Below are 24,739 nucleotides of genomic sequence, written 5' to 3'. Positions count from 1 at the left end.
AACTCTATGCTCAGTATATTTATTTTGTAAAATGGGCCAATTTGGCAAATTTCCCATCAAGTCACAAAAATACATTACAAGTCGATTTACATCAATAGGGGATCGAGTATATTTTTAAATACATTTCAAGTACACTTTTTTCTGTAAGACAATAGGTGATGAAATTGCGGACCGTGCATACAAACGTTATTACTGTAACCATGAATTTGAAAGCAAAAGGCTACCGCTGAGAAAAATCCATGAATGATACTAACATGAACATTGGAAGACATCTGCAACGTTGAGTATAGGGAATGCGTTTTCCCCAAATGGGATTCTTTCTGGAACGTTTCTTTATTTTTCCTACCATAACCGATTAAAACCGATTAAAAAAGCCTTCTACCCAATAGAACATAGCAGAGGAAAAGAAACAAAATATAAGAATAGGGAGCTACTATAACTTGCCTCCTGAGGCAAGGGAATGCCAAAGTCATTCTCAGTACATTTCAATATGTAAAAGAAAATCACAATAAAATGGTTATCTTTCTCCAAATACTTAAAGGCAATTGCAGTTCTTGGTCGTTTCATGTTTGATTCACTGGGTGTCCGCAAAGGGGATATGTCCGTACTCGCTCCAAGTCCTTTCTCTGCCTGGTGGCTCTTTCAGCGTTCCTTCAGTGTTCAATGTTTTGCAGCCTCTCTTTCAGCATATGGAAGGTTGGCCGGGCGAAGGCGTTCAGGCTCCAGCAGAGCGTCATGACGTCGTAGACCACGTCGGGGCAGCCATCTGGGGCCTCCATCCTGTAGCCCTTCTCCACGCGAGGAACTACGTCCTTCAGAGGCTGGTGAATAATAATGGTGGAATAGTAGGGGATTGAATATATTTTTTAATACATTTCAAGTTCACTTTTTTCTGTGATGAAATCATGGACGTTATTACTGGAACAATGATGGTGGAATAGAGGCAAAAACATTTGACAAGCATCAGACTAGGACTAATTACAAATAATTGAACATGGAAGCTATTTAATAACATTTTTGGAAAGCAATGAGGAGTGAATGATGTTAAGTATATTTCATCAATCAGCAAGCTATGCTGAAAGGTATTCACATTCATATTTGCTACATGAATTCACAACGCCTTATCAGGCTATTGTGTGAATAAGTTGATCATCACTACCTAGTGCTGTGGTCAATGCATTACACAGGAATTCATTATTATCACACACCTACCCACTTAGTCAGGCAAATAGAGACTTACGATCTTTGGGTAAGGCAATCTGCCGAATGAGTATATCTCCCACAGCAGCACTCCAAAGCTCCACACATCGGATTTTGTGGAAAACAGCTATTCACAAAAATGGAAAAGAAAAGGCAAGTCAGGCTTGATACAATCATATTATTAATGGAGGGTTTGCATTCCGATACTAACAGGGGGTCCATACCTTGTCCCTCAGGGCTTCGGGGGAGGTCCATTTGATGGGCAGCTTGGCGGTGTCCTGGGTGGAACACGCCTCTTTGGTCATCCCAAAGTCACTGACCTTGGCGATGTTGTCATCCGACACCAGGACGTTGCGTGCCGCCAGGTCCCTGTGCACAAAGTTGTTGGCCTCCAGGTACTCCATGGCAGCGCACACGTCCCTGGAGATGGAGGAGGTGGGGGAGAAGTCGAAGAAGAGCACAAACATCACTTACCGTTAGCATTTCCATAATTGTTTTTGAAGTGACCAACCAGTCTTTCTGTGATATGATGGATGAACATGAAGATATGCTCACAGTGAGAACTTTAGGAGGGAATGTGCGTTGAGCACAGTCCGACCTCTGGAGCGCAGGTAGTCTACGAGGCTGCCCTGAGGAGCACATACACAACAGATCAGGTCCCAGGCTCGTGGTTACTGTTGATAGCCAATTAGGATTAGATCCCTGCCTCTGGAACATGATTGGTCGAAACAAATGTGAAGCAAAAGAAAGAGAAACCCATATTTGTGCTCATTTGCCATGAGACTTCAGATTGATCATCTAAAGTCTGATACTTTTTACTATGAAGGTTTATTACATTTACATTTAGGGCATTTAGCAGACGCTTTTATCCAAAGCGACTTACAATAAGTGCATTTGTTACAATAAGTACATTTGTCATAAGAAGTGAAACAATATATCGCTGTCGGTACAGTAAAGATGTTCATAGAACCAAGTGCAAGTATTACAATCGCTAGGCTAACCCATTCCCCGTGTAAAGCAACGATAGGTTTATATTGCCCTACCTTGGCCATGTATTCTGTCACAATAAACAGACTTCCTTTTTCCTCTAGAATCACTCCAAGAAGCTGCACCAGGTTATTGTGTCTCAGTTGCCTACCAAGAAAGAGGATTGTACTGTTAGGTACTTCATCGAGACTTTTACTCATACCATGTCCACAATACAGTGCCTTTGTTGTGTGACTTACGTCATGACCGATGCCTCTGCCACGAAAGCCTGCGCGGTAGCATCGTGTTTTATGCATTTCACTGCAACTTTAGACCCTCTGTAGTCTCCCAGCATGACATCTGAGAAGCACACATAGCAGATTATCACATTGTTCATCACATTGTTTTTAGTTTTTTTGTTAGTTTGGATCAGCAAAACCTCCCAAAAAGCGGGTCCGTTCAACACAATTCAAGACATATCCCCTGTATTGACTGTAACATAATGGTTATTGAGTGTACTGGTACTTGCCTCCAAACTCTCCTTTTCCTATCGAGTGCTGAAGTTTGAGTTCCTCTCTGTTCAGTGCCCAGCCACCTGTGATATCACATGACAGGATGTTATGGATTTATTCACAAAATCCTATGCATGATTTCCATTAATTAATGTCGACTTAGTCTACCAAAGGACTAAATAGTGAAGCGCACCAGCACACGTGGCACGCCTTAGAAACAGACGCCGTTGTATCGGAGAAAACAGAGCTACATTTTAAAAGTTTCAATTTAAATCTGAATCTCCAATTGATGTTTGTTTGTCTTATTAAAATATATATTATTTTTTTGCGCATTGGCTAAGTGCGATTTAGCGTGTGGTTTGACGTTTGATATCGGGTGTGATTTCTATATGTGTTCGTTGAGAGCGTGAGAATCTTACTCCTGCGGAATGCGTCCTTGGCAGCAAAAGTCCCTTCCTCCAACTTTGGCTTGATGAGTATGGTACACAGGCCGTCTGCATTCTCAGTGTAGTGCTGTAAGCAAAACAGGAAAGAGCAGTTTGATTATGTCCAATAGGATTCCCTTGAATGAAAACAGTTAAAACGGTTTATATTTCACGTGTAGTACTCCACATTGGCCAATAGAGGGCAGTGATCAAGCTAGGTCCACTGATGAACCTTACTAATGCATACAAATGCCCACATCCTCTGTTGAAATTTCCTGTTTATGATTGGTTCATGTAACAGCACACTCTCACTTAAACAGTCCATGTGACAACTCGCAAACAATATAGAGAGCTAGTCCAAAACAACATGCAATGCATCAACACGAAATCCCCATTTATTCCTCCTCCTTACTTCCACCAGCTGCATGAGGTTGTCAAAGTACTCTTCCGCATCGATGGTGAGCTTGCTGTTCTTGTAGACGATGTGGTAGTGCTCCACCTTGCCCTCACAGCTCACACACAGAGTGTAGTCCCCGGGGTAGTTGGTGCTATTGCGTACCAGGAACAGCCCTGTCTCAGGTGGGGTCAGCAGCTGCTCCGCCTGCTCTCTACTGATCTTCCCATGGAACCATCTAGAACAGGTGGGTAGGCAGGTTGTCACTATGCCAATTATTATGCATGCATAAGAGGACAAACATGCGCACACACACACACACACACACACACACACACACACACAGGGGCGTAGCACCAAATTCTGGGCCCTATATACAAGAGGTACTGAAGGGCCCCCCCCGAATTCCCCCTACCAGCCCCCTGCGCAGAACTGTTGACGGGGACGGGGGGAGAGAAGAACAGTTGTTGATAGGGGAGGGAGTGTATTCATACAAACCCACATGCACACACCTGCATTCATAAACACCCACATCTACAAACACACATTCACACACACATACATACATACATTCACACATACACATGGGCACACACACACACAGTCCCACACCCACGCATACAAACTTCCACACATCCACCCACCCATACATGCAAATGTAAACCCACGTACATACACACACACACGTCTTGCGAGTCATCTTTTGAGATTGTTTTTCTTGAGAGATAGAGCGAAAGAAAATGCAACAGGAAATGGTGCAGAGTTCACACGCACCACAGTTGGAAACAAACGAGCCGTGCTCTGCAATTACAAACGTAGCCCAACCCAATTGTGGTCAACATTCACGGCACTGACAGCACCGTCGCCATAAAAAAAATCCGCCATCTGCCTCCTGCCAGCCACCGCACAGCCAGAGACAAAGGGGTACGGTAGAAAAATGTTGGCCACCACCACAGGGGAGACAGAGGCTGCTGTCCGGTGACCAACACACGTATGGGGAAGTTACATGTAAACCATGTCAATTTGTGAGTGAGTGAGTGAGTGAGTGTAAAGAGGATCTTAATCAATCCATGTGTCAGAAGGTAATCTCTGGTTAATTATTGCCATGACTATATGAGCAATTAGCAGATGCTTCCAGCCACAGCGACAGTACGTCCAGACACTCGTCATTGAGACACTGGTGGGTTAGGCATGTGGCTCGACGGTGCTGACAGGTGGGCGTCCCACGCTGGGAGTTTGGACCCGGTGCATTTTGGCAGGGAGTCAAACACCTCCGCCACGAGACACAACCCTGCACCCCATGACAGGAGTCAGGACGAGTGCGTTTTACTTACGGCAAGAGGCTCAGCTTTCCATCGGATTTCACTCCTTCCCTTTTCTGGACGTAGTTGACTGGGATGGTTCCCTCTTTGCCCGCCGAGTTCTTCGCTTTATACCAGTTTGGGTCCTGGAACCGAAGATCAAATCAGAAGATTACAATGGCATTCACAGTGTTTGTTTTCATCAGAAACATACACACACACACACACACACACACACACACACACACACACACACACACACACACACACACACACACACACACACACACACACACACACACACACACACACAGACACACACACCACCATAATAAATATATATATATTGATATTAATAAACCGGTTAACGATAAGCAAAAACACAATTTAATCCTTCACCACAAGCCAAAAAGTAAGCAGTCGTTTTCCTGGCATTCACAGACACACACAGTATTACCTTTGTAGCGAAAATAATAGTCAAGATGTCTCCTTTATCGAAAGGCAAGTCGCATTGCGTGGTGCCTCTGAAGTTGTACCTGGCCACACACTCTGTGCCCTGCGGCCATGAAGCCTGAGAGAGGAGCGGGAGTAGAAGCTAATGAATAATGTTATGTTCATTATTTACAATGTTCCATTATCATTTATCAGGTGCGTTCTAAGCATTTCTGTGGCTTACCTGGACCTCAGTCATACTCGGGGTATTGGGGAGGCAGCACTGCCCTCTCACCGTTGACACAACCTAACTGCATCAGACCACAAACACACACACACACACACACAGATTTTTATTCTTCTTCTTTATATATTTATAATAATGTTTGCCACTGTGCTACAAGGCAGGACCGATTCTGAAACTGCTTGTAATTTGCTAATCGCACTCAAACTGGATGGTAGAGTATGGGCCCTTTAATGATCTGCGGCAATAGCCTGTATGTGCGGAACAGAGTGTAAAAATAGCTCAGGGCAGTAGAAAGCAGAACTTACAGCGCATGCCATGCTTTCATTATGCATTTCATCTTTTTCCGTGATGTAGACAAGTTTTGCACTTGAAAAAAAAAATACAATTCAATTCTAATGTATTCTTATCGTTGAAGTGTAATTTAAACCTGCGATCACGCTTTACGCTTTACTTCTCCTGATATATCACAGTTACTATAGGTATGTTTATTATGGTTTACAAGACAGGATTACTTTTTACTTAAGCACTGTACTTCTACAGTACCTATGATTGTTTACTAAATACTTTTTAATGCACATAATAAATCATTAGGCCAAGCAAAACTGGATTATCATAACCCCAATTTAGGTCTCATAAGGAGTTGAATGTGTGGTCACAATAAAACGAATCAGGATGATGATAAGCATTTCACTTTTTAAACGTTAGAATGTTTGATACAATAATAATGCTTCAAAAATGCTAACATTTTGAAATGTTAGGCAGAGGACTTTTCACTTCACCAAATATATATTTTTTCTTTGTCAATAAGACATAATTAGCTTTTTGCGGGTCAACAGTGAGTGACCCTTGTATTTCTGTATTATTCCTGTATTTATTGCCATACACATCAACCTAGCAGATGCTTAAAAATAGTCATTGGTCTGAGGTTGAGAACAGAATATAACCAACCAATCACTTCCATATTCTATGCGTCAGTTCCTTTCAGCCAGTTCCATGAGAAGGAGTGAGAGATCTCATTCACAGCTCTGCATCCAATCACCTCCCCAAATAAGGTCATGGCACTCCGCCGTGTCATATAGAGTCCATTATGCACTTCCTGCATCGGGTGATTTGACTGTATCAAGAGACCGACTCCATCCGACTTTAGAGAGAAAGAGACAGCTCACTAACCAATACATGCCTCAAAAACCCTATATTTCAAACGAAATCAAAATGTTCCCATTGAAATACCAATGCAAAAGTATCTCCCACACATCAGTTCACATCATCTTGTAACTTTTTTTCTCAGAAAAAGTAATCTCTGGAGATCGCTGACTTAACGGGCGCTGGGGAGGAAGTGGCTGTTTTCACACGGGAAACGCCACAGCTGTCATAGTATACAGAGAGAAATGTGTAAGTAAAAACATTTCCCCACAGAGATACATCTTAAGCTACTACTGAGCACTATTGCACCCCCAATGACACACACACACACACACACACGCACACACAGCTAACTGCACGCATCCTAATCCCAAACCAGCCACAACCTACGAGGGTATATTCCCACCCGACCCATTGAGACGAAAACTATCTCAGTTTATGACCAACCCATAGCCTTCCCGTATTCACTCGGGTCTAATACATTACAGAAGGGCTGGCATTCGGTTAGGTCTGACAGCAACAGGATATGTTCGGGCAAAGTTTGTTGGTAAGTCATGATGTCACTGTAAGCGGAATGGATGTACTTGTCCAAGCCTCGCAAACAAAGCAGTCTTTTAATTCTCCATGTGTGGATCAGTGAATGCATCCCAGTTTGCCTAGTCAAAAAGTCTGCCGGGACTTCAGCCTGTCTCACAGCCCCAATGGGTAAGAGCTATGATTTCCATTTCCAAAAGGCCTCGCTGTGAAACCACAGCTTTTCCCCCTTTCATGAAACAAACAGGGCCATTCTTCCTGAGCCAATCTGCTTTGCAATGAGTTGTATTGACCGAAGCCATCCTAACTGTGCTGAGCATGAGCCCCACAGCATACAATAAAAAGCACACTTTTTATTCACATAACTCATAACTAAAATGTCAAACATAACTCAATATAATATGTAAAAAAACATGTGGTCTATTGAAGTCTATTCGAAATGACTTATAAACGTTGGGCCCACAACTTGTTTTGCGACACAACACCAACTTGCAGTAGAGACATACGACCTAAGACAAACAAAACAACCCAGAAATGTTTCGTTTGACACCATGGATCACAAAGAGCAAACGTTGTCAGCCCACATCTATCGCTAACTTGTGCGCGCAACGGAAACGAGGTCGATTGCTTTCTGCATGTCTACCAAGACAAAGGTGCCTTCGTCAGCATGGATGACGGTAACCATGTCCCACTCAAAGTGAACGGCTCCAATGGCAGTCAGAACAACGAAGCAAGAACAGACAGGCTCAAATACCTCCTGCCACTCCCTTCTCTGCCTGCAAAGTAAAAGACACCAGAGGAAGAGCAGAAAAAACCTGTTGCTTGGGTTCAAGACAGGCTAGCTGTTCTGAGGGGGGGCTATGTAGCATGTAGCTTGTTGAGATGAATAAAATAAACCCTTACCCTCTGCCTCCTCAAATGTGTGGCATCTTTTCCCTCTGGGGGAACTGTGCTCTATAAGCCAATCAATGAGGTTGTCTGTGGAGCTGTGTGCGGTACACAAGCAGCCCTGATAGGATGGGGGTTCAGGGGTAAGGACGATGGAGAGCTTGGCGGTTAATTGCTAGTTGTGGGTCTCTTTCACAGCATGGGGCACTGCAGGGGGCCTCAAGATTGCCTGCCAGCCCGCCGCCCGTCCCGATCCCTCCCGCCCCCCCTGTCCCCGTTCCCCCCCTTGAAGATGGCTCTTCAGCTGCTTTGATGCTGCTGCCCTTTTATCCTCATCATCATCATCATCATCATCATCATCATTGCGGTAGCATCAGGGTGGCAAGACCAAGAAATGGAGAGAGAAGGAGAAGGAGGAGGAGAGAGAGAGGGTTGAAGGGATTATTGCCACATCCTAAAGGTTTGCATAATTAGGGTGTGAACCACATGAAGGAGTGCGCCCCGTAAAGTAAAGTTGTGGCCCAAAGCCCTGAAGGTTGGTGGAGCCACAGAGAAGGGGATCGACAGCATGCTTGGGGACAACAGCTGGAATCTTGTGTAACAACACCTTTCCATGTTGTGACGTCTGTTACATAAGTGGGTGAGGCACATGAGTAGTATCACAGGAACTTTCACCGAAAAACACTTTTTTTGGCAAGTCTAAGACTTTGGTGGAGGCATGACGTGCAAACAGGAACAAGTTGCCAGGCCGAAGTTCGCAACGTGCCCATGGGACTGAGTCTATTCGTTTAGGTAGTGGAGTTTCCTCCACAACACAATCAATTATCCAAAAACGTTATAAAGGGTGCCTATTGTTTAATACGGTCCCATGTTGGATGATGCCTTAGCCTTGCTGTGGCATGTTTTTCTAATTACAAGTTAAGTTGTCAGGCATCCAGGTGTGTCAGAGAGAGAAAGAGAGAGAGAGAGAGAGAGAGAGAGAGAGAGAGAGAGAGAGAGAGAGAGAGAGAGAGAGAGAGAGAGAGAGAGAGAGCGAAAGAAAGAGGGAGAGACAGTCAGAGACAGATAGATAGACAGACAGACAAAGATGCGCTGTTGCTATATTTGGGTTTGTCTGAATCATTAAGTATTCATAATCACTAATAATTACACTGCTGTTCAGTAACTTGAAGCAGTATCGAGAACATCGAGAGAAAGCATTGAGATATTGATCATATTGTTGGTGGTCCTGGATGGCTGAAATGTGCTTACTCTTTCGGAAACACAGTACCCTACAGGAAACAAGCCCAACGTGTACAATAGGGCTCCGTTTAGTGCGATCTGTTGAGCTGTATCGAAAGCAGCTGTAGCCCTAATTCAAGTTTCAGAGTGGTTTAGTTGACGTCCAGAATGGAGATGGGGGGGGGGGGGGGGGGGGGAACAATGCGCTTACCTGGGAATAAAGTTGTCCGGAGAGCAGGCTACGGAGAAGATCTGCTTACGGTAGCGCGTCCGTGTTCAGCAGGATGCATCAAGTCCCGAAAGTGGAGAACTGTGTTATAACCGATACAGAGTTGTCCGACACAAGTCACAAAAAAATAGGCAAATGGAAAATATTGGCGCACTCCGTGACATCATTTAGTAAAAAAGACTACGCAGCGTTTGCATTCCCTGAATGTTTACCTCGCCATCTTTTTTTAAGTCCGAGGTTAGACAATTAAGCAAGGAGGGAATAACGCATATGGAAATGCCTACTCTTCTACAAACTATAAACAGCGAACATTCTTCTGTCATTATAAACATTCAAGTTTTGCCCCACCTTTCATTTTTCACTGCACATGCGCAGTCACGGTAGATTGCTCATCGATGCAGTCTCCTTGTATCTCGAATGCTCAACGGACTTTAAATCCGTATAAATAACTCAATCTATTCTTATCTTCTCGGTAAATGCATACTTTCATTTAGGAATAATTCCAGTTATATAATAAATAAATGTTTGTCTTATTATGCCTAGAATGGCTGATAAGCAAATAAAAAATGTGCTCAAAATAACTATTCAGTAAATTTGTTGGTGTTTTATGCTTTACACTCATAAAAATCGCTGAATATGAGAATCACCGGAGGGAAGTAGTGTTGAAAAGGCAAAAATATATACATTATAGAAAATAATATATGTAGTTTTATTGCCACCAGGTGGCTGAATGAATAAATACATAAACTGAATACATCAAATTAGAAATCTTGTCTGAATCTTCTTTAAACGGCAAGCGCTTGGTTGTCTCTAAACCCCCTATTTAAGGCATTCATCAGAATAGTAGGGAGGGAATAACGCATATGCAATTAAAACACATTGTTTAAGATGAAGACACTTTATTTAATGGCAATGCCACAGAGATAAGAGTCCATCTTACTTCTCATTCTTCACATTTCAATATTCAAAAGCTGAAAAAGGTTCTTAAGTGGCTTTAATCCTGACGGACACCACTTAACTAAATGATTTCTATCTTGTTTTTTTTAGTCTTTAGTCAAAAACATTGGACACAGCTTTCAGGTAAGAAGTGACCTTAGACCCACCAATAGCATGTGTCTGTATACCTGTGGAAGGCGCTTTAACGCAATACTAGCTGCCTGATAGAAAATAGGTCTTGTTTAGAAACAGGTCATAGATGTCAATGCTTTTTTTTGTATCTAAATACATTCTGTAATTGGTAACGAAAATTCAATTGGCTGAAAACATGGACCAGGTGTACAAAAAAATGAGGGACACAAGAAAACATTGTTTTTGAACTAATGATTTCAACCAGCTTATCCTAAAACCAATGTGTTCAGACATTTAACCTCACAGCCCGACGATTGCACATGGCAGATTGAATAGCAATTTCCTCAATGGCAAGAGCTTAAACTAATAACAGCTTAATGTCCCGTAATAAGTCAATGGCCCTTCTTTTCCAACATCGAATATCATGCTCATAACATGGGACGCTACACAGCTACTGTAGTCTTAATGAGCAACTTAAACGTGGCTTACGTGTTACCCAGGAACACATTTGTCCATCGATCAACAACTGAACAAATAACAAGGATTATTACCATAGCCCTTCGCAAACAGACGGGGAGCAGACAATGGCCATTTAGAACGAGCGCACTTGAGCAACGCAACAATGCTTGAGTAAATTCGGTGAATGTTAGTAACCACTACTACACCCTACATGGAATTTAAGGCTTGAAATACCCAAACGGCCAACGGTGGTGAGAAGATGTGTCGTCTCGTAGCCAATCTGCCGCTACGCGGAGTGCAGAGGGATGACAAATTTACAGCCAAAGGGAGAGTGGTACTTGATGCCCACCTCCTGGAACACTTGGCAGGGCACCCCGATGTCACAGAGGTACACCCTGCCGGCCCCCTCGGCCAGGGCCAGCGGCAGGCACAGGGACAGGGACCACTTGGCCTCCACCGCCAGCCCCTGTCCACTGACCGGAGGGTCTATGCTGAGCACCGGCGCTCGGTTCTGGTTGGCCCAGTCGGCGGCTGCTCGGTACCAAGGCTGGTCCATCAGGAATGTGTTTTCATGGCAGTCCAGACAGTTGATGATGAGGTCCACGGGGGAGTCGGGCAGGTCTGTGGAGAGAGGACGAACGTTTGGTGTGATGTGGCCCCGACTCTTGACTGACCTAGCTCGAAATCTTCGCTTGTGATCTCTGATAAACGGCAAGCATAGACCTCGGCTGTACCTTTGATACTCGACACTTGTTTCCCCCCGGTCCGGCCGTAGATTGCGAGCTCTGTGGTGACCGGGTCCAGCATCTTCACAAAGTTTGGCAGGAACAGGATGACCTCAACCTCGTGGTTTGCCAGGTGCCGCCCACAGCTGATGCCCTGCGCCCCCTGGACATGCGGGCCACACAGCAGGGCCACCGTGGGACGCTGGTGCACATTCTTGGGCGTGAGCCTGCGGGAGAACACCGAATGAGGCACCGAAACAAATTGTCTTCCTATATTTAGCAGGGGCTCACGAGGACATTACTGCCACATGGATGAATGTCATGTTGTGATCTTGATACGCCTCAGGGCTTCACACGTGTTCTGTGGCTCCAATACTTGTGTGCCTTGAAGGTCTAATGTAGTTGCTATGCCGATATTTGCATAGCAAGCGTTGTGTAACTCTAACTTACTTGCCTACCACTGCCTGTTTCTTAGAGAGATAATTATCTTGAGTGACAGCCTTCTCCAAGCAATTTACTTGAGAAAGCACTACACATGAAAGCCTAATTTGCTTTTAGAATTAAATTAAGCAACCACAATCTTTGATTCTGATAAGTAAATGCCTCTTCAAATTTGTAGCATCTTTTCCCTCTCAGGGAAATGCTACAAGTTTTTGATTTCAATATTTTATTCAAATGTGTTCTATAAGCCAATCAATGAGGTTGTCTGTGAGGCTGTGCGGTACACAAGTAGTCCTGACCGGATGGAAGCTCAGGGGTGCTGACGGCCACTGTAGCCCCCCACAGGGGCTTTAACGTGACTGCCTAGAGGCCTACAAACAGGTGCACACGTGCTCACCTGTTGGGCCCACCCAGCAACGTCAAGGCCATCTGACTGGCGCACACGCCCGTCATCTCCAGCCGCCGCTCCAGCGAGAGGCCGTGGCGCTCCGCGGCCGCCACCAGCCGCTTGTGGAGCTCGTAGGACACGCTGGGCACCACCAGCCCCGAGTCTAGCCAGAGGAGGCAGGGACACCGTCAAGAGACCAACCAACCCTGAGGTTATGCAACGCTAAAGCAAATGTTTTAACAATTTAATTTTTTAATTTTCATACAAAGTCTGGTCCCTAATCTTCTATTGTATATTAATTAATGCTGTCACATAATGAATGTGGTTTATGAGAATTGTACGCGACTGTTGATTGTGCTTATTTTATCATAGTGATGCCTTCTTGGCAAGGTTATACTCTTAGAAAATAAATTTTAACCTCAATGAATTTTCACCTGGTTAAATAAAGAGGTTGATTGATTGATGGACTGAGTGTGGAGGGACGTACCGGTGCAGTACTCTTTGGCCCCGGCCTGCGGCACCTTGATCTGCCTGTACACGACGGGTTTGTTTTCTAGGATGTTCTCATCGTGGCGGTAGCGCGTGGGCGTCTGCTCCTGGGGCGTGCCGCGCGACCTGGTGCCGTTGCCGCGGCGATCCGAGCCCTCGATCTCCGAGAAGACGGCGGCCTTGTCGAATAGCGCCAGGTTGCCCTCGAAGTCGAAGTCCGTGTCCAGTCCGTCGTCCATGGCGTCCCCGAAGCACTCGTCGTCCCGCTGCTTCATGGGACCGCCCCCGTTCTTCACCCCGTTCTTCTTGGGGGTCGGCTGGTTCGCCCCTCGACTACTTGAAGACCCTGAATGGTATGGGAAATACAATATATTTGAATTAATCCTCAAAAATCATGAATGAGATGCACTTAATTATTTGAGAATGTGCAATTTGGGTGACACTATCTTAGCCACATATTCACAGAACTAAAATGAATGCAAAAGATAAAGAAAAAATAGCTATAAACATCACATGAGCAGTAATAACAAAATTTACACGCAGAATGTGAATGTCACATTAATGTATTCTACATTACTGACGTTGCGGCTGAGGTGGGTAATGGCATCCGTTAACGGTTCTCGCTTCGCATCGACACTTACATGAGTTGTGTCGTCGACGGAAAGCCTTGGGTTGGCCAGGCACATCCAGATGTCGCTCACCGTAACTTTTGGAGCAGTGCTGGGGAGAGTTGAGTCTCCCCTGAGCCCTGGGGTCAGCCTTTGGCACGGCGACCGGTGCACTGCTAGTCTTGCTGGACACAGAGGCGCTGTTCACCGCACAGCCATTACTAATGTCCAAAATCTTGAGCTCCTTGATGTCCATCGCACTGAAGAGGACATAACTTCACCGTTAAAAACAATAACAATGCTGTCGGTCCACAACAGTGATTTGATGGATAGATAGAATAGAAATGATAGATATCTATCGTATCTATCCATCATATTTATGATAGATATCTGTAAATGCTATCATATCTATCTATCGATATATCCAGTACATAAACAGACAGAAATACATGGAAACAGTTCATAACGTTACATTACATAGAAAATGTGTATTATATATGTTAACTTTACCTAAAAGTGACCTCGGGGACGGAACACTTGACCCCATTGTGGAAGGGCTGTCTCAGGGAGATGGTCTGGCTCGTCTGGTCCACGGAGGACACCTCTCCCTGGTACACTCCCAGCGTCGGACCGCAGTTGATGGACACCAAACTACCCAACCAATCGGCTGCCATGTCCTACAACGACAAGAAATGCAGGTCGGAAAGGAGAAAATATAATGGGGTGTAGGGTTTGATTGAGTGTGCAACATTAGAGGATATCTGTGTTCATCTGTTCGCACATCGTTTAGCTGCAGCGCGATGCTAGCTAGCGGTGTTGTTGCCTGAACTTAGCGCCGTTCCAGTTGCTCTAATCACGTACATCGGCAGGAATACGCATAATTTGAGTCTTACCTTTTTCGAAACGGTCTAATGGAGCTTTTGTTTTGCCTCGACCACTGCTTGTGTCTGAACCTGTGACTGAAACACCAAAGGAAAACAAAATTGCGCCTTTGAACTGTTAGCCACTTAGCTTCGTGTATCGTCACCCGCTGTTTGCTGGCGTTTCGCTTTCCATTTCCGTTTTCTGCGTGAGTTTTCTTCGAAGTAAAAGTAGGGATTGTTTGTTTCCAAATTAAAGTTTATATTTCCATTTTATCACTTTGGTTATTTTTAATACATTTTAAGTAATTTGAAAAGGGATAACATTTTTAAATATGTAATATGAATAAAAGAGAACAAACAGAGATTGAGGTGTTGAATGTAATTATTTTAGTATGACTTTGTATTGAGCCAGGAGCATGCAGTATTTGACACTGGGCTGTAACAATAGCATACGCGTACTATAGAGCCTTTAGACACTTTAACAAAAAACAATCTACAGGCTAAAACGAATATAGCTTCTGACAATGTTACTTAAATATAACATTAGTACAAACTAGATTTTAACACTAAGTTCTCTCTATCTTTAAACATTTAAGCATTACTGTTTGTTTGAGATGCAGGCCCCTCTCAGAGAGGTCATTGAGTCTGTTATTGATTCACACCATAGTACGTAGAGATGATCTCAACACTAATAACAAACAGCGAACACCAGATTTAGCTGGTGAGGTTCTCTGTGGACAGCACACCCAACCAAATATTTCTGTGTGTTATGTTTACCATAGATACTGTGATTATGGTGTGCGTGTGTGTGTGCTGACCAACTCACAATCAAATGTATTAAGCGGGTTACATACAATGAAACCATATTCCAGACAAAAGACAGCAGGGGATACATTCAGACATTATTATTGCAGAAACAATATGATACAAAAAAAAAACAAAGGAATTCAAATGTACAGCTTGTTTCTAGTTACCAAGCAAACAAGCAGTGGAAAATGCCAGTCACATCTCCGAGAATAGTGTCACACTTGCTATACGACTGGAGACTGTGATCATCATCATCATCTAGCCCTCAAGTGTCCTGGCCCCATCTCGCACTCTGAAACAACATGTGGGCCGACGAAGACCGCAGCCTGTCCTTCACCAGGAGCAGGAATGACTGGGAGTCCAGCTTCTCCAAGAGCTCCACGCGCTCCTTCAAACCTACCGGCCGGTTGGCCCTCGCAGATCTGGATGTATGGGACGACGCGTGTCTATTTAAAGCCCAGGTGAGAGGGGGGTCACGTCCAAGACAAGAGTGTCATCTTGTAGGTTCAAGTGTGATTCTGTGATTGTAAAATGATCAGCGTTCAGATCCGTTAATTTTTGTTTATTTTTCTTGACAGTCTTCAGCACATAGTGGCATGGCTGCTGTCTCTGGGTTAGGGTTTCTGTCGAACCACTGGTGAGAAGAAAAACGTGTACATGCTGTTCAAATAAAGATGCAGGTCACTGCTAGTGAGTGGTCTGTTGAAAGATGTATCAGATATTCTGGTTGCCTTGGATTTGAACTTTTTCAAATTCTTTGTTAAAAGCAGCCCTTTCGCCAGCACTGTTGGTTTTGGACCGCCGCTGCCAAACATGAGGCAGTGGATGTCCACGTCAGACCTGGCTCCAGAGCACATCCCAGGCTTCCCCCTGGACCCGTCGCGGGCGGGGGAGCTCCACTCCGCCCAGGGAGAACGGGGCTCCAGGCGGGCAGAGCTGGTGCACAGGCTGCAGGAGGCCCAGCAGCGTCTGGAAGACACAAACGACCTCATGAAGAGCAGAGGCCAACCACGGCCCAGCATTAAGACTACAGCACAACTCCTGGACATGAAACACAAGGTACGAATAGAATAGATATGGGACCTCTATGGAAATGAGTTTTCAGCTAAATACAATTATTTCAATCTTAGCTTTTGTCCCCTCCCCTGTCTTATTACAAGACATCCTGTTAACATTATATATGTTAATCAACTATCGACTGCCTTTGGCAGTACCCTGTGACATCTAGTGACATTGCCTTCAGTTTTATTTCTTCCCTATCTGCCATAATGTGTTTACCCAGACCCTGAATGAGTGTGTACATTGTTGTTACATTATCTGTACTTGGTCATCAACAGTCAATTCCATGTAACAAACTGTCGTCTGCTAGTGGATCGCATGCTTTTTATGCGTATATGTGTCTCCCCTTGGAGAAGGCAAACCTCCAGCAGCATGCCCAGGGTGTGCGTCTGAGGCAGCAAGGGAAGGCTCAGTACAACGGGGAGGCGTTTGCTCAGCTCCGTGAGCAGGAGAACCAGGGCCAGGACAGCGCCCTGATCAGGGAGGCCATGAAATCCGTCAAAGAGGTGAGAAGGTTGGATTGGGATGCAGTCACACCCTAGATCCCCCACATCCTCCGCACATGAGTCACACTCTTACTTCTCGCTTAACGCCAGGTCAACGAAACTTTGAGAAGTGAACTCAAGATGGTCAAGCAGAGCCTGGAAACTTCCCAGGCTCAGCTCGGTGAGCTCAGGGCGGAGAGAGATAGCCAGGCCTGTCAGATGTCTACACTCAAGGCCCAATGCACCCAGCTGATTCAGGAGAAGGAGGAGATTCTGGGTGACCGTAATACACATGGACGAGAGGAGGAGCTAGCAGAGTGGACGGAAGAGCGCAGAAAGCTCAGGTGAAATAGGGACGTCATTCATGCATGAGGTCATCCATCAGGCAACATGCTATTGGAGTGGCTATGGGTTTTTGATTTCAACCTGAAAGGTACTGGGTTAAATTGCGACTGTCAAAAGCTTACTTGTAGGCACTCTAGAGGAAGATGATGGCTAAAAACTCTTTAATGTATCAGAATTCACTGTTAGGTGCTTGGGATCAATTTAAAAAGCACATAATTAATGGCATTAAATAGTAACATTGTCATAAAAACATGTCATAAAAACATATGTTTGCAGGGAAACGTTGGATGCTTTGCATGCAGACCACCAGAGGCTGCAGGACCGCTGTCTGTGTCTGGAGTCTGAGGTCCTGGGGAAGGAGGAGGAGCTCTGCATGAAGGTGCAGGAGTGTGGTGAGCAGGAGTCTGAGAGACTCAGTGGCAAGGAGGAGCTCAGGGCCTTGGCCTCGTTCTGGAACGAGAAGTGGCAGGCGGCTGCGCTTAGTCTGAGCTCCACACAGAGGGAGTTGGAGGCCATGAAACAGCTGGACCCTGGACACAAGGTTAGACTGGCTGTGTGCACACAACTCCATGTTCAGACTTTGTTCTGCACCAAAGGAGAATAAGACTTTCCACATCTCCAGTTCCTTTTGAAAACACGCGCAAAAAAATAAATGAAACCAATGAAAGTACCCAATTAATATTATGCCTGGGCCTTGAGTCAGTTCTGATCTTCACATCAGTTGGTCTTTGTATTTTGACAATAATTGCTTTGCACTGGAACCGATTATGGTTCTGTCTCTGAACTGAATCACTTCAGCTCCAGGAGGAAGCTACCAGACTGGCTGCTGAGGTTCAAGGACTTCAAACTGAGCAGGATAGAGACAAGTGAGCAAACTGACTGAACACACAATCTCTATTGGTAAGAATACATTCAGTCACTAAAATAATTTTCCCTTCAAAGAGAAGAAATTAAGGCGCTGCTTCTGCACAAAGCTAACCTTGAGGCAGAACTTAAAAGGACAAAGGTAACTTGTGAAGGCTTACATCTTTATCAACTGGACCTAAACAACGACTGTTATCCGAGACAGAGACTCCTTCATGACTTTTATATATGCATACAGAGGGAGGCTAACTCAATACTGCGTGTTGAACTGGATGCATGCAAACAACAACTGGAACTGGAAAAGAACAGGAGCAAGGAGCTGGTTCACACGCAGAAGGGTGAACGCCCAGGTACATCTATCAATGTATTGAGTCAGTTAAGACAAGTCAAATAAAAGTGAATAGAGGGATTTAATCTCTTTAACTCTTGTGTATATTATCAGTAGGTGAGGCTGTGCAGACAGTAGACAAAGAGACGATGACAATGTAAGTGTAAACCAAGAATGTGTAAACATTTATAAATATGTCATCGGCCCATACACTCTCTTCTTGTTTCTCTGCTCTGTCTCTGAAGCCTGTCTTCTTATCTGTTTGTTAAGACTCAGCATGCCACCCAAGATAGGGCAGCCAATGGTGCACCCCAATGGAAGGCTGAATGATCCTTCACCGGTAAGGATGAGTAAACAGGCATAAGTGGATTTAATACACAGATAAACAAATATGCACTAATCTTCCTCCTCCTCCTCCTCCTCCTCCTCCTCCTCCTCCACCTCCTCTAGAAGATGAGTGGTCGTCTAGACAGGAGAATGCCAGCACAGGAGAATGTATTGGACCTGCATTGTCAAGTCCCTCCCATTATAGAGCGATTTAGTCTGAATTATGCCATTAAGGGTTGAAACTAAGTGTGTTTCTTCTTTTATATTGGCAGGTTATTTTGGAAAGCACTGGGGCTTTAAGTATGGCCCAACATCTGGCAAACATGCAGGTGGAACTGAAGGAAAAGTATGTTAAGTGAATACAGATTGATTATTATTGGCTATGACTATGGTAGGATTTGTTTGGGATTTGTTGGAGTATCTAAAGTCCTTCATGTGTTAGGGAGCATGCTTTGGAGGTCCAAGAAATACTGAGAGAGGCAGAGCAGTCGGAGGCCGAAAGTACGATTTCTGCGTTGAAGCTGAAGGTAGAGTTTCAGTTCTCCGTAATATTAAGAAAAATATGATTAAAAACAAAAATAACAATTGTTGGTAATGTGTATGCTTTAATTTCATGCTTTATGTTCATGATGAGCTTACTTACAGCTTGTGAAGTTGAACGCTGTCCAGGGGATACAAACACTCACCCAAGGTCACTGGGTAAATAGAATACTGCCAACAGAAATGCTGTTAAATATTTTTTTTGAATAAGTCCAACATATTTCACTTGCATAGGATACCGATGATAGAACATCTTCAGAGAGACAGAACATGAAACCGATCAGTCATGTGGACCACGACAGGCAGCGCAGAATGGTCACAGAGCAGGTGAGAACAACAGATAAAAAATTCACCCTTTCATTGTTTGGTACACACCGCCTTTAAGTTGAATATCTGTCTTTGTCTCAAATGAAGTTAAAAAACCTCTTCAAAGAGAGGAAAGACTCAGGGAAGGCCTGTGGCAGTCAACCGGCGGCTCAAACCCACGCGTGTCCACAACAAGAGTTGGCAACCAAGTCCCAAGCCATCAAGGTACAAGAGATACTTAGGAAGCACTCAGGTGCAAATATTAGGTACTGCGTTTTCTATACATAATTATGCAGTGTAAGTGCTTTAGGGCTGTAAATCTTGTTTCCATGTTTGACACACACTGCAGAGTCAACGACAACAGGAGCTACTGAGGTGTAGAAATGAGCTTTATGGCTCAGGCCTTGCGCCTGTATCTGAGGAGGATGAGGAAGATGTGGAGGGGGAGGAGGAGGAGAAGAAAGATACACAGCAAGAGCAAGGATGAACCAGCCTAGTGCACTCCACAACCAGAGCAGCTTGGTCGAAATACTTTGAATAAAGTTGATTGGATGATGGCTGAATTCATGACCATGATCATTCTGTCGCATTTCCTGTCAAACTCCTTCTTCACAACAATTCATTATGTCTCTCTCTCTCTCTCTCTCTCTCTCTCTCTTTTTCTCTCTCTCTTTCTGCCACCACATCCCTTAGTGATAAGTTAGTGCATCTGTAGGCTGTAACTGTGACTGTAACCAACACACACACGCACGCACGCACGCACGCACGCACGCACACACACACACACACGCGCACACACGCACGCACGCACGCACGCACACACACAGACAGACACGATGAGCAGATTATGATTGCATTTCAGACAGAAACTCACATGTGCCGACACAGAGAGTGATAATCCCTGCTGCTTCTCAGAAGCATCACTGCTGTGCAGATGGATGCTTACTGTAGTGTGACTGTAATCTCACACATTTCACTCTTCACTGGGTTAATAGCTGGATTTAGGGCCCAGGCATGATCAGGTCAAATGGCTTCGATATGTCACTTTCTTCTTTTATGTGTTAGCTAGATAGACTGGAGCTGTTAGCTGATAGTCAAAGAAATTTGGGAATAACAATGACAAACTATGATGACAAATAAATATGCTTTTATACAATTGGTTGCATCAACATTTGCAGTGGTATACATAATAAGGGCTATATTATGATTTTGTTCTATGTGACATAACCAAGTGGGTAAACGTTTGTGCAAGTGTGATGATGTTCATGAAAACGTAATAAAAAAACTTAATCCTAATATCATATCCCTTTTGTAACACACTTGATAACAGCATTCAGAATGGAACACGGAGACCGGGTCTCAAACTGTACAAGTCGTAACAGTACTGGGACTTGCGCATGCACCTAACAGGTTAACACACAAGTGAGTGCACCTTGTCCCTTGTATGTCCCAGTGAGTGTGTATGTACCCCTCCTCCGCCACCAGAGCGCAGCCCCCACCTAAGAAGAGATGCACCGAAGCCACTTTGCACTACACACTGGCTGGCTGTACGAGGCGAAAATGTCTGAACCGATGTCTACAGAGGAATCTGGCTGCACGGCGTGCCACTGAGCACGCTCCACCTGTCCCTGATCGCACATCTCCCTCCAGTGTGCACGTCCCGCCTCCGGTGCCTCTGAGCCAATCAGGACTCGACCGAGCACCGTACTCTGGTCCTGCCCGTGTAGGAAAGAATGAGATTAAGAAATGTTTATGGTTGAAAGCTGTGTGTGTGTGTTTGTCTGTCAGTCCGTCTGTCTGTCTGTCCGTCTGTCCGTCTGTCCATCTGTCTGTCTGTCTGTGTATGTGTGTGTGTGTGTGTGTGTGTGTGTGTGTGTGTGTGTGTGTGTGTGTGTGCGCGTGTGCGCGTGCGTGTGTGTGTGTGGATATGCATTTGAATATATTGAATTGTAATCTCAATGTGGGGATACTTGCCTGCATAACGATGAGCTCCAGGTTTATATGCATGTCACTGAGTTCACCTGGAGGGAGGTCAAAGAGGAAAGGGGTGTTCCACCCTGGGGTCTGTTTGGTGGAGATCAACGTGCCTTCATGGTGCAAGTTCATCACCATCTGGTAGCCTACAGCAATACACACAGGCGCAAACTGTTGCATGATTGATGACAGAGTATTTAATTCAACCTAGTACATTCTCTCTTTGTCCTGTGATCATTTCAATTGAATAGGTTTAATTTTCTTTCCCCAATTCCCACAACGATATATTACTGAAAACCCAGTCAGAGATTAATAAAGTACCATCTTCTCTGTTCTTATAAACCTTTTACTAGTTATGATTAATTATGTGATATTATTGACCTTTCAGTCATTGTTAATGGAAGATAAACAGTTTGTATATGGCATGTGTGTCTGCCGGGACAGGCTAATGTCATGTCAGAGCTCTGCTTGATTGAGTTGAATCAGAGATGTGTTCTTTACAGAGCCCAGGGACATTGTCTGGAGGATTGTAAATAGTGAGAGAGGGATTAGTGGGCCATGTCATTAAAAAAGGGGGATGATCCTCATCTTGTCTGATGCTGTAGGACAACATTTAATCTCCAAACATTAAAAGCAAACATAGGGACTTACTTTACCTCTGCGCTTAAAAAGAAAAATCGAGTGCAACTCCCGCTGCTTACATAATACATCTATTGTAAAGCAGCATTGCATGCCTGCATGCCCTTTGAACCACTCTGTTAAATCCGAGTCCACTGCCTTCCGTTTTGACACATCCACTGTTGATTTCACGCCATTCCCTTACCTGGAGCAGCAGGCCAGTGGGAGAGGCTGTCTAGCTGGGCTACTTTAAGGACCATGGCTTTGACGCGATGGGCAAGGGTCTGATACTGAAGCAGAATGAAGAGTTGAGCTAAGATCTGCGGCGAGCAACTAAGCCCCGGCTTGCTCAACGGCGGTGCTTCCACGGAGTTCACACTCTGGGGTGAAAGGACACAAGGTCACGGGATACAGATAGAGAGAGAACATAATCAGGGCAGTACTTATGGGCTGGTGCTTTGAACGACGCATGGAGTACCACATCATGAGTACCACATCACGTGACAGCATACAGCATTTTATATGTTGTTCTTCTGGAAATAAATCATTTGAGTCCACACAGAAGATATAGACAGAAGGTTTGCAATGGTAGATCCCACTGCATATCTATGTCAGAAACACATCTTCCTTGTGCGTGTACAGTCAGCAGGCCATTATCATTTTCCGTGCACACTTGGTGCCACTGAGTTCTTTAGTGAAGTGGATCGGACGCTCCGCTGTCCAGTCTTTGTCTGCACACTGGACCTCCAGCTCCCCCAGAAGGGAGCCCTCGGCCCGGGGGGGGCGATGCTGCGTGTGCAGAGACAGTCTGAGCGTGCCGCGTCGGAGCTCCTCCACAGAGCTCACAGTCAGCACCAGCACCAGACTCTGGGGCAGGGAGTCCAGGCCGCCGTTATGCCCAGAGGCCTTCCCAGTCCCGGGGCACAGGCTGCCCTCGGCCCACACGTCCTCCAGGCGGTAGCTTGTTCCCGTAAGGCTGTGGATGGTGACGGTCAGGGCGCGCCGCTCAGGGGAGAAGGCCACGGTGAAGTGGATCCAGGGGCTGGAGCCGGCGCCGGCGCCGGTGCCGGGCGTGGCGGCGCGTCCGGAGCCGTAGTAAAGCGGCGCCAGGGGGATGGGCTCCTCCGCCGTGGGAGGGGAGGCCCCCCCGGGGCCCGTGAGCCGCAGGCGCTCGCTGTACGAGACCTGGCCCCCCGTCACCGTGCAGCGGCGCTCCAGGATCCGACGCGTCTTGGACCACAGCCCCAGCCTGGGGAAGGAAGGCAGGGAGGCCCGGCCACGCTCGGCGGGCTGGGCTGAGAGACACAGCGGCGTGCCCCGAGGAGAAGAGCGGGCGCAGGGCGACGCCGTCAGGGAGGCGAACACGTCCTCCGAAGGGGTGGAGCAGCAGGAGGTGGAGGGGTATTCCAGAATGTCTCCGTCCGGCTCCTCGTACGGCGGCCCCGCGGCAGCGGCTGAGGGAGCCAGCGGGGGCGGGTCCTGGGGGCGAGCGAAGGGCTCCTCGGGGGCCGGGGCGACCGCCGTCGCGCGTTCTTTGTGATCGGACGAGGGGGTCCGGGTGCTCCGCCAGCAGAGGACACAGCCCAGCATCAGACACAGGCAGAAGACCATCAGGCCCGACAGGAGGAGGATCTGGAGCTGGACTGGGGAGGGAGATCCAAAAAAGTGGAACACAACTATCTTAAGGAATTCTTAACTTGTGTCTTAACGAGTTTCTGTATCAGAAGCACAAATATCTTTGAGCAGCTAGTGGGAATGATGGAGGACACTCCTAGCCCTGACGTACAATTTGCAACCTTGAAATTACAAACACACGTTCCCCCGTGAGGAAGACCGGGGGACCCCTACCTTCTAATTGTTTGGTGAACAGGACCTGCACCAGGAGCCAGAAGAAGAGGATGACCATGATGCCTTCGATCATGCCCTTGCAGCAGAACATCAGCACGGACTGCCACAGCGGCTGGCCGGGGTGCTCCTCGTCCTGGTAAGGCATGGTGTCGGTGGAGGGGAGGAAATCCTGAGAGACACAGGGACCCAACAGATCTGCTCACGCCGTGTCCATCTCCCACTCAAGAGAGGATTACTATTCTCTCTGTTGATAAAAAACGAGGCATTCCGGTTATGGAAACGCCTCCCGGTCCCAGGAACGGCTGGGGGTCTGGGTGGGTCGGTCTGAGATGTTGCTCCGAAGTGGCTTCAAAGTCTTGCAGTCACACAATCCAAACACCTGCTCTGGCGGCCGCCACACTTACTGGATGGTTGGACATCACAGAGTGGTCAGTTGGCGCGGGCAAGAACACAAATATAAAGTAAACAATGCATCTCACATTCTAAGAAGTTACATCTACGTCTCAAAAAAAAGTTGAATCATTCTTCTTTTCATGGATGGAAGAGTGTCTTGTAGTCCAAGCTGTCCTGTTGCATCAGGACATCAGTCTCCTACGCCAGTGGGACCAAGCGAGCTCTGGCTATGGGGCGGAGCGCAGGGGGCGGGGGGCGTGGCAGGGCGGCCCACTCTGTAATATCTCATCGTTGTGACGGCAGTGTATCTGC

The 24,739-nt window shown here is 45.9% G+C and overlaps 3 protein-coding genes across 4 annotated transcripts; 1 reads left to right on the top strand and 2 right to left on the bottom strand.

The window, feature by feature from the left end:
- Positions 1-3: 3 nt before the first annotated feature.
- Positions 4-9,803, bottom strand: LOC307080942 (tyrosine-protein kinase CSK-like). Its single transcript, XM_079743918.1, has 13 exons — positions 9,475-9,803; positions 5,475-5,541; positions 5,256-5,369; positions 4,832-4,944; positions 3,516-3,735; positions 3,098-3,191; positions 2,696-2,761; positions 2,427-2,526; positions 2,244-2,334; positions 1,756-1,829; positions 1,425-1,620; positions 1,241-1,327; positions 4-821 (listed from the first exon to the last, which is right to left on the bottom strand). The coding sequence occupies exons 2-13, from the start codon at positions 5,487-5,489 to the stop codon at positions 654-656; spliced, it is 1,338 nt and encodes a 445-aa protein (XP_079600044.1). The 5' UTR covers positions 5,490-5,541; positions 9,475-9,803; the 3' UTR covers positions 4-653.
- Positions 9,804-10,414: 611 nt separating this feature from the next.
- edc3 (enhancer of mRNA decapping 3 homolog) lies at positions 10,415-14,703 on the bottom strand. 2 transcript variants are annotated; one of them, XM_079744007.1, is made up of 7 exons: positions 14,564-14,703; positions 14,181-14,347; positions 13,704-13,930; positions 13,061-13,408; positions 12,583-12,736; positions 11,754-11,971; positions 10,415-11,640 (listed from the first exon to the last, which is right to left on the bottom strand). In XM_079744007.1, exons 2-7 carry the CDS (start codon positions 14,342-14,344, stop codon positions 11,306-11,308), a joined length of 1,446 nt encoding a protein of 481 aa, XP_079600133.1. In that variant the 5' UTR covers positions 14,345-14,347; positions 14,564-14,703; the 3' UTR covers positions 10,415-11,305. The 2 variants fall into 2 exon arrangements, with proteins under 2 accessions (XP_079600133.1, XP_079600134.1); XM_079744008.1 differs by having other exon boundaries at positions 13,764-13,930.
- A 939-nt stretch (positions 14,704-15,642) lies between these two features.
- On the top strand, positions 15,643-21,097 carry LOC307080162 (uncharacterized protein; the record flags this gene model as incomplete). Its single annotated transcript, XM_079742794.1, has 7 exons — positions 15,643-15,801; positions 16,163-16,399; positions 16,756-16,905; positions 16,996-17,228; positions 17,506-17,770; positions 19,703-19,819; positions 21,080-21,097. 7 exons carry the CDS (start codon positions 15,643-15,645, stop codon positions 21,095-21,097), a joined length of 1,179 nt encoding a protein of 392 aa, XP_079598920.1.
- Between the last annotated feature and the right edge of the window lie 3,642 nt (positions 21,098-24,739).

Source organism: Pollachius pollachius (assembly GCF_949987615.1).
Source record: "Pollachius pollachius genome assembly, chromosome: 9".
Lineage (NCBI taxonomy): Eukaryota > Metazoa > Chordata > Actinopteri > Gadiformes > Gadidae > Pollachius > Pollachius pollachius.
The sequence above is the reverse complement of the archived record's forward strand: the minus strand, read 5'-3'. Positions and strand labels throughout refer to the sequence as shown.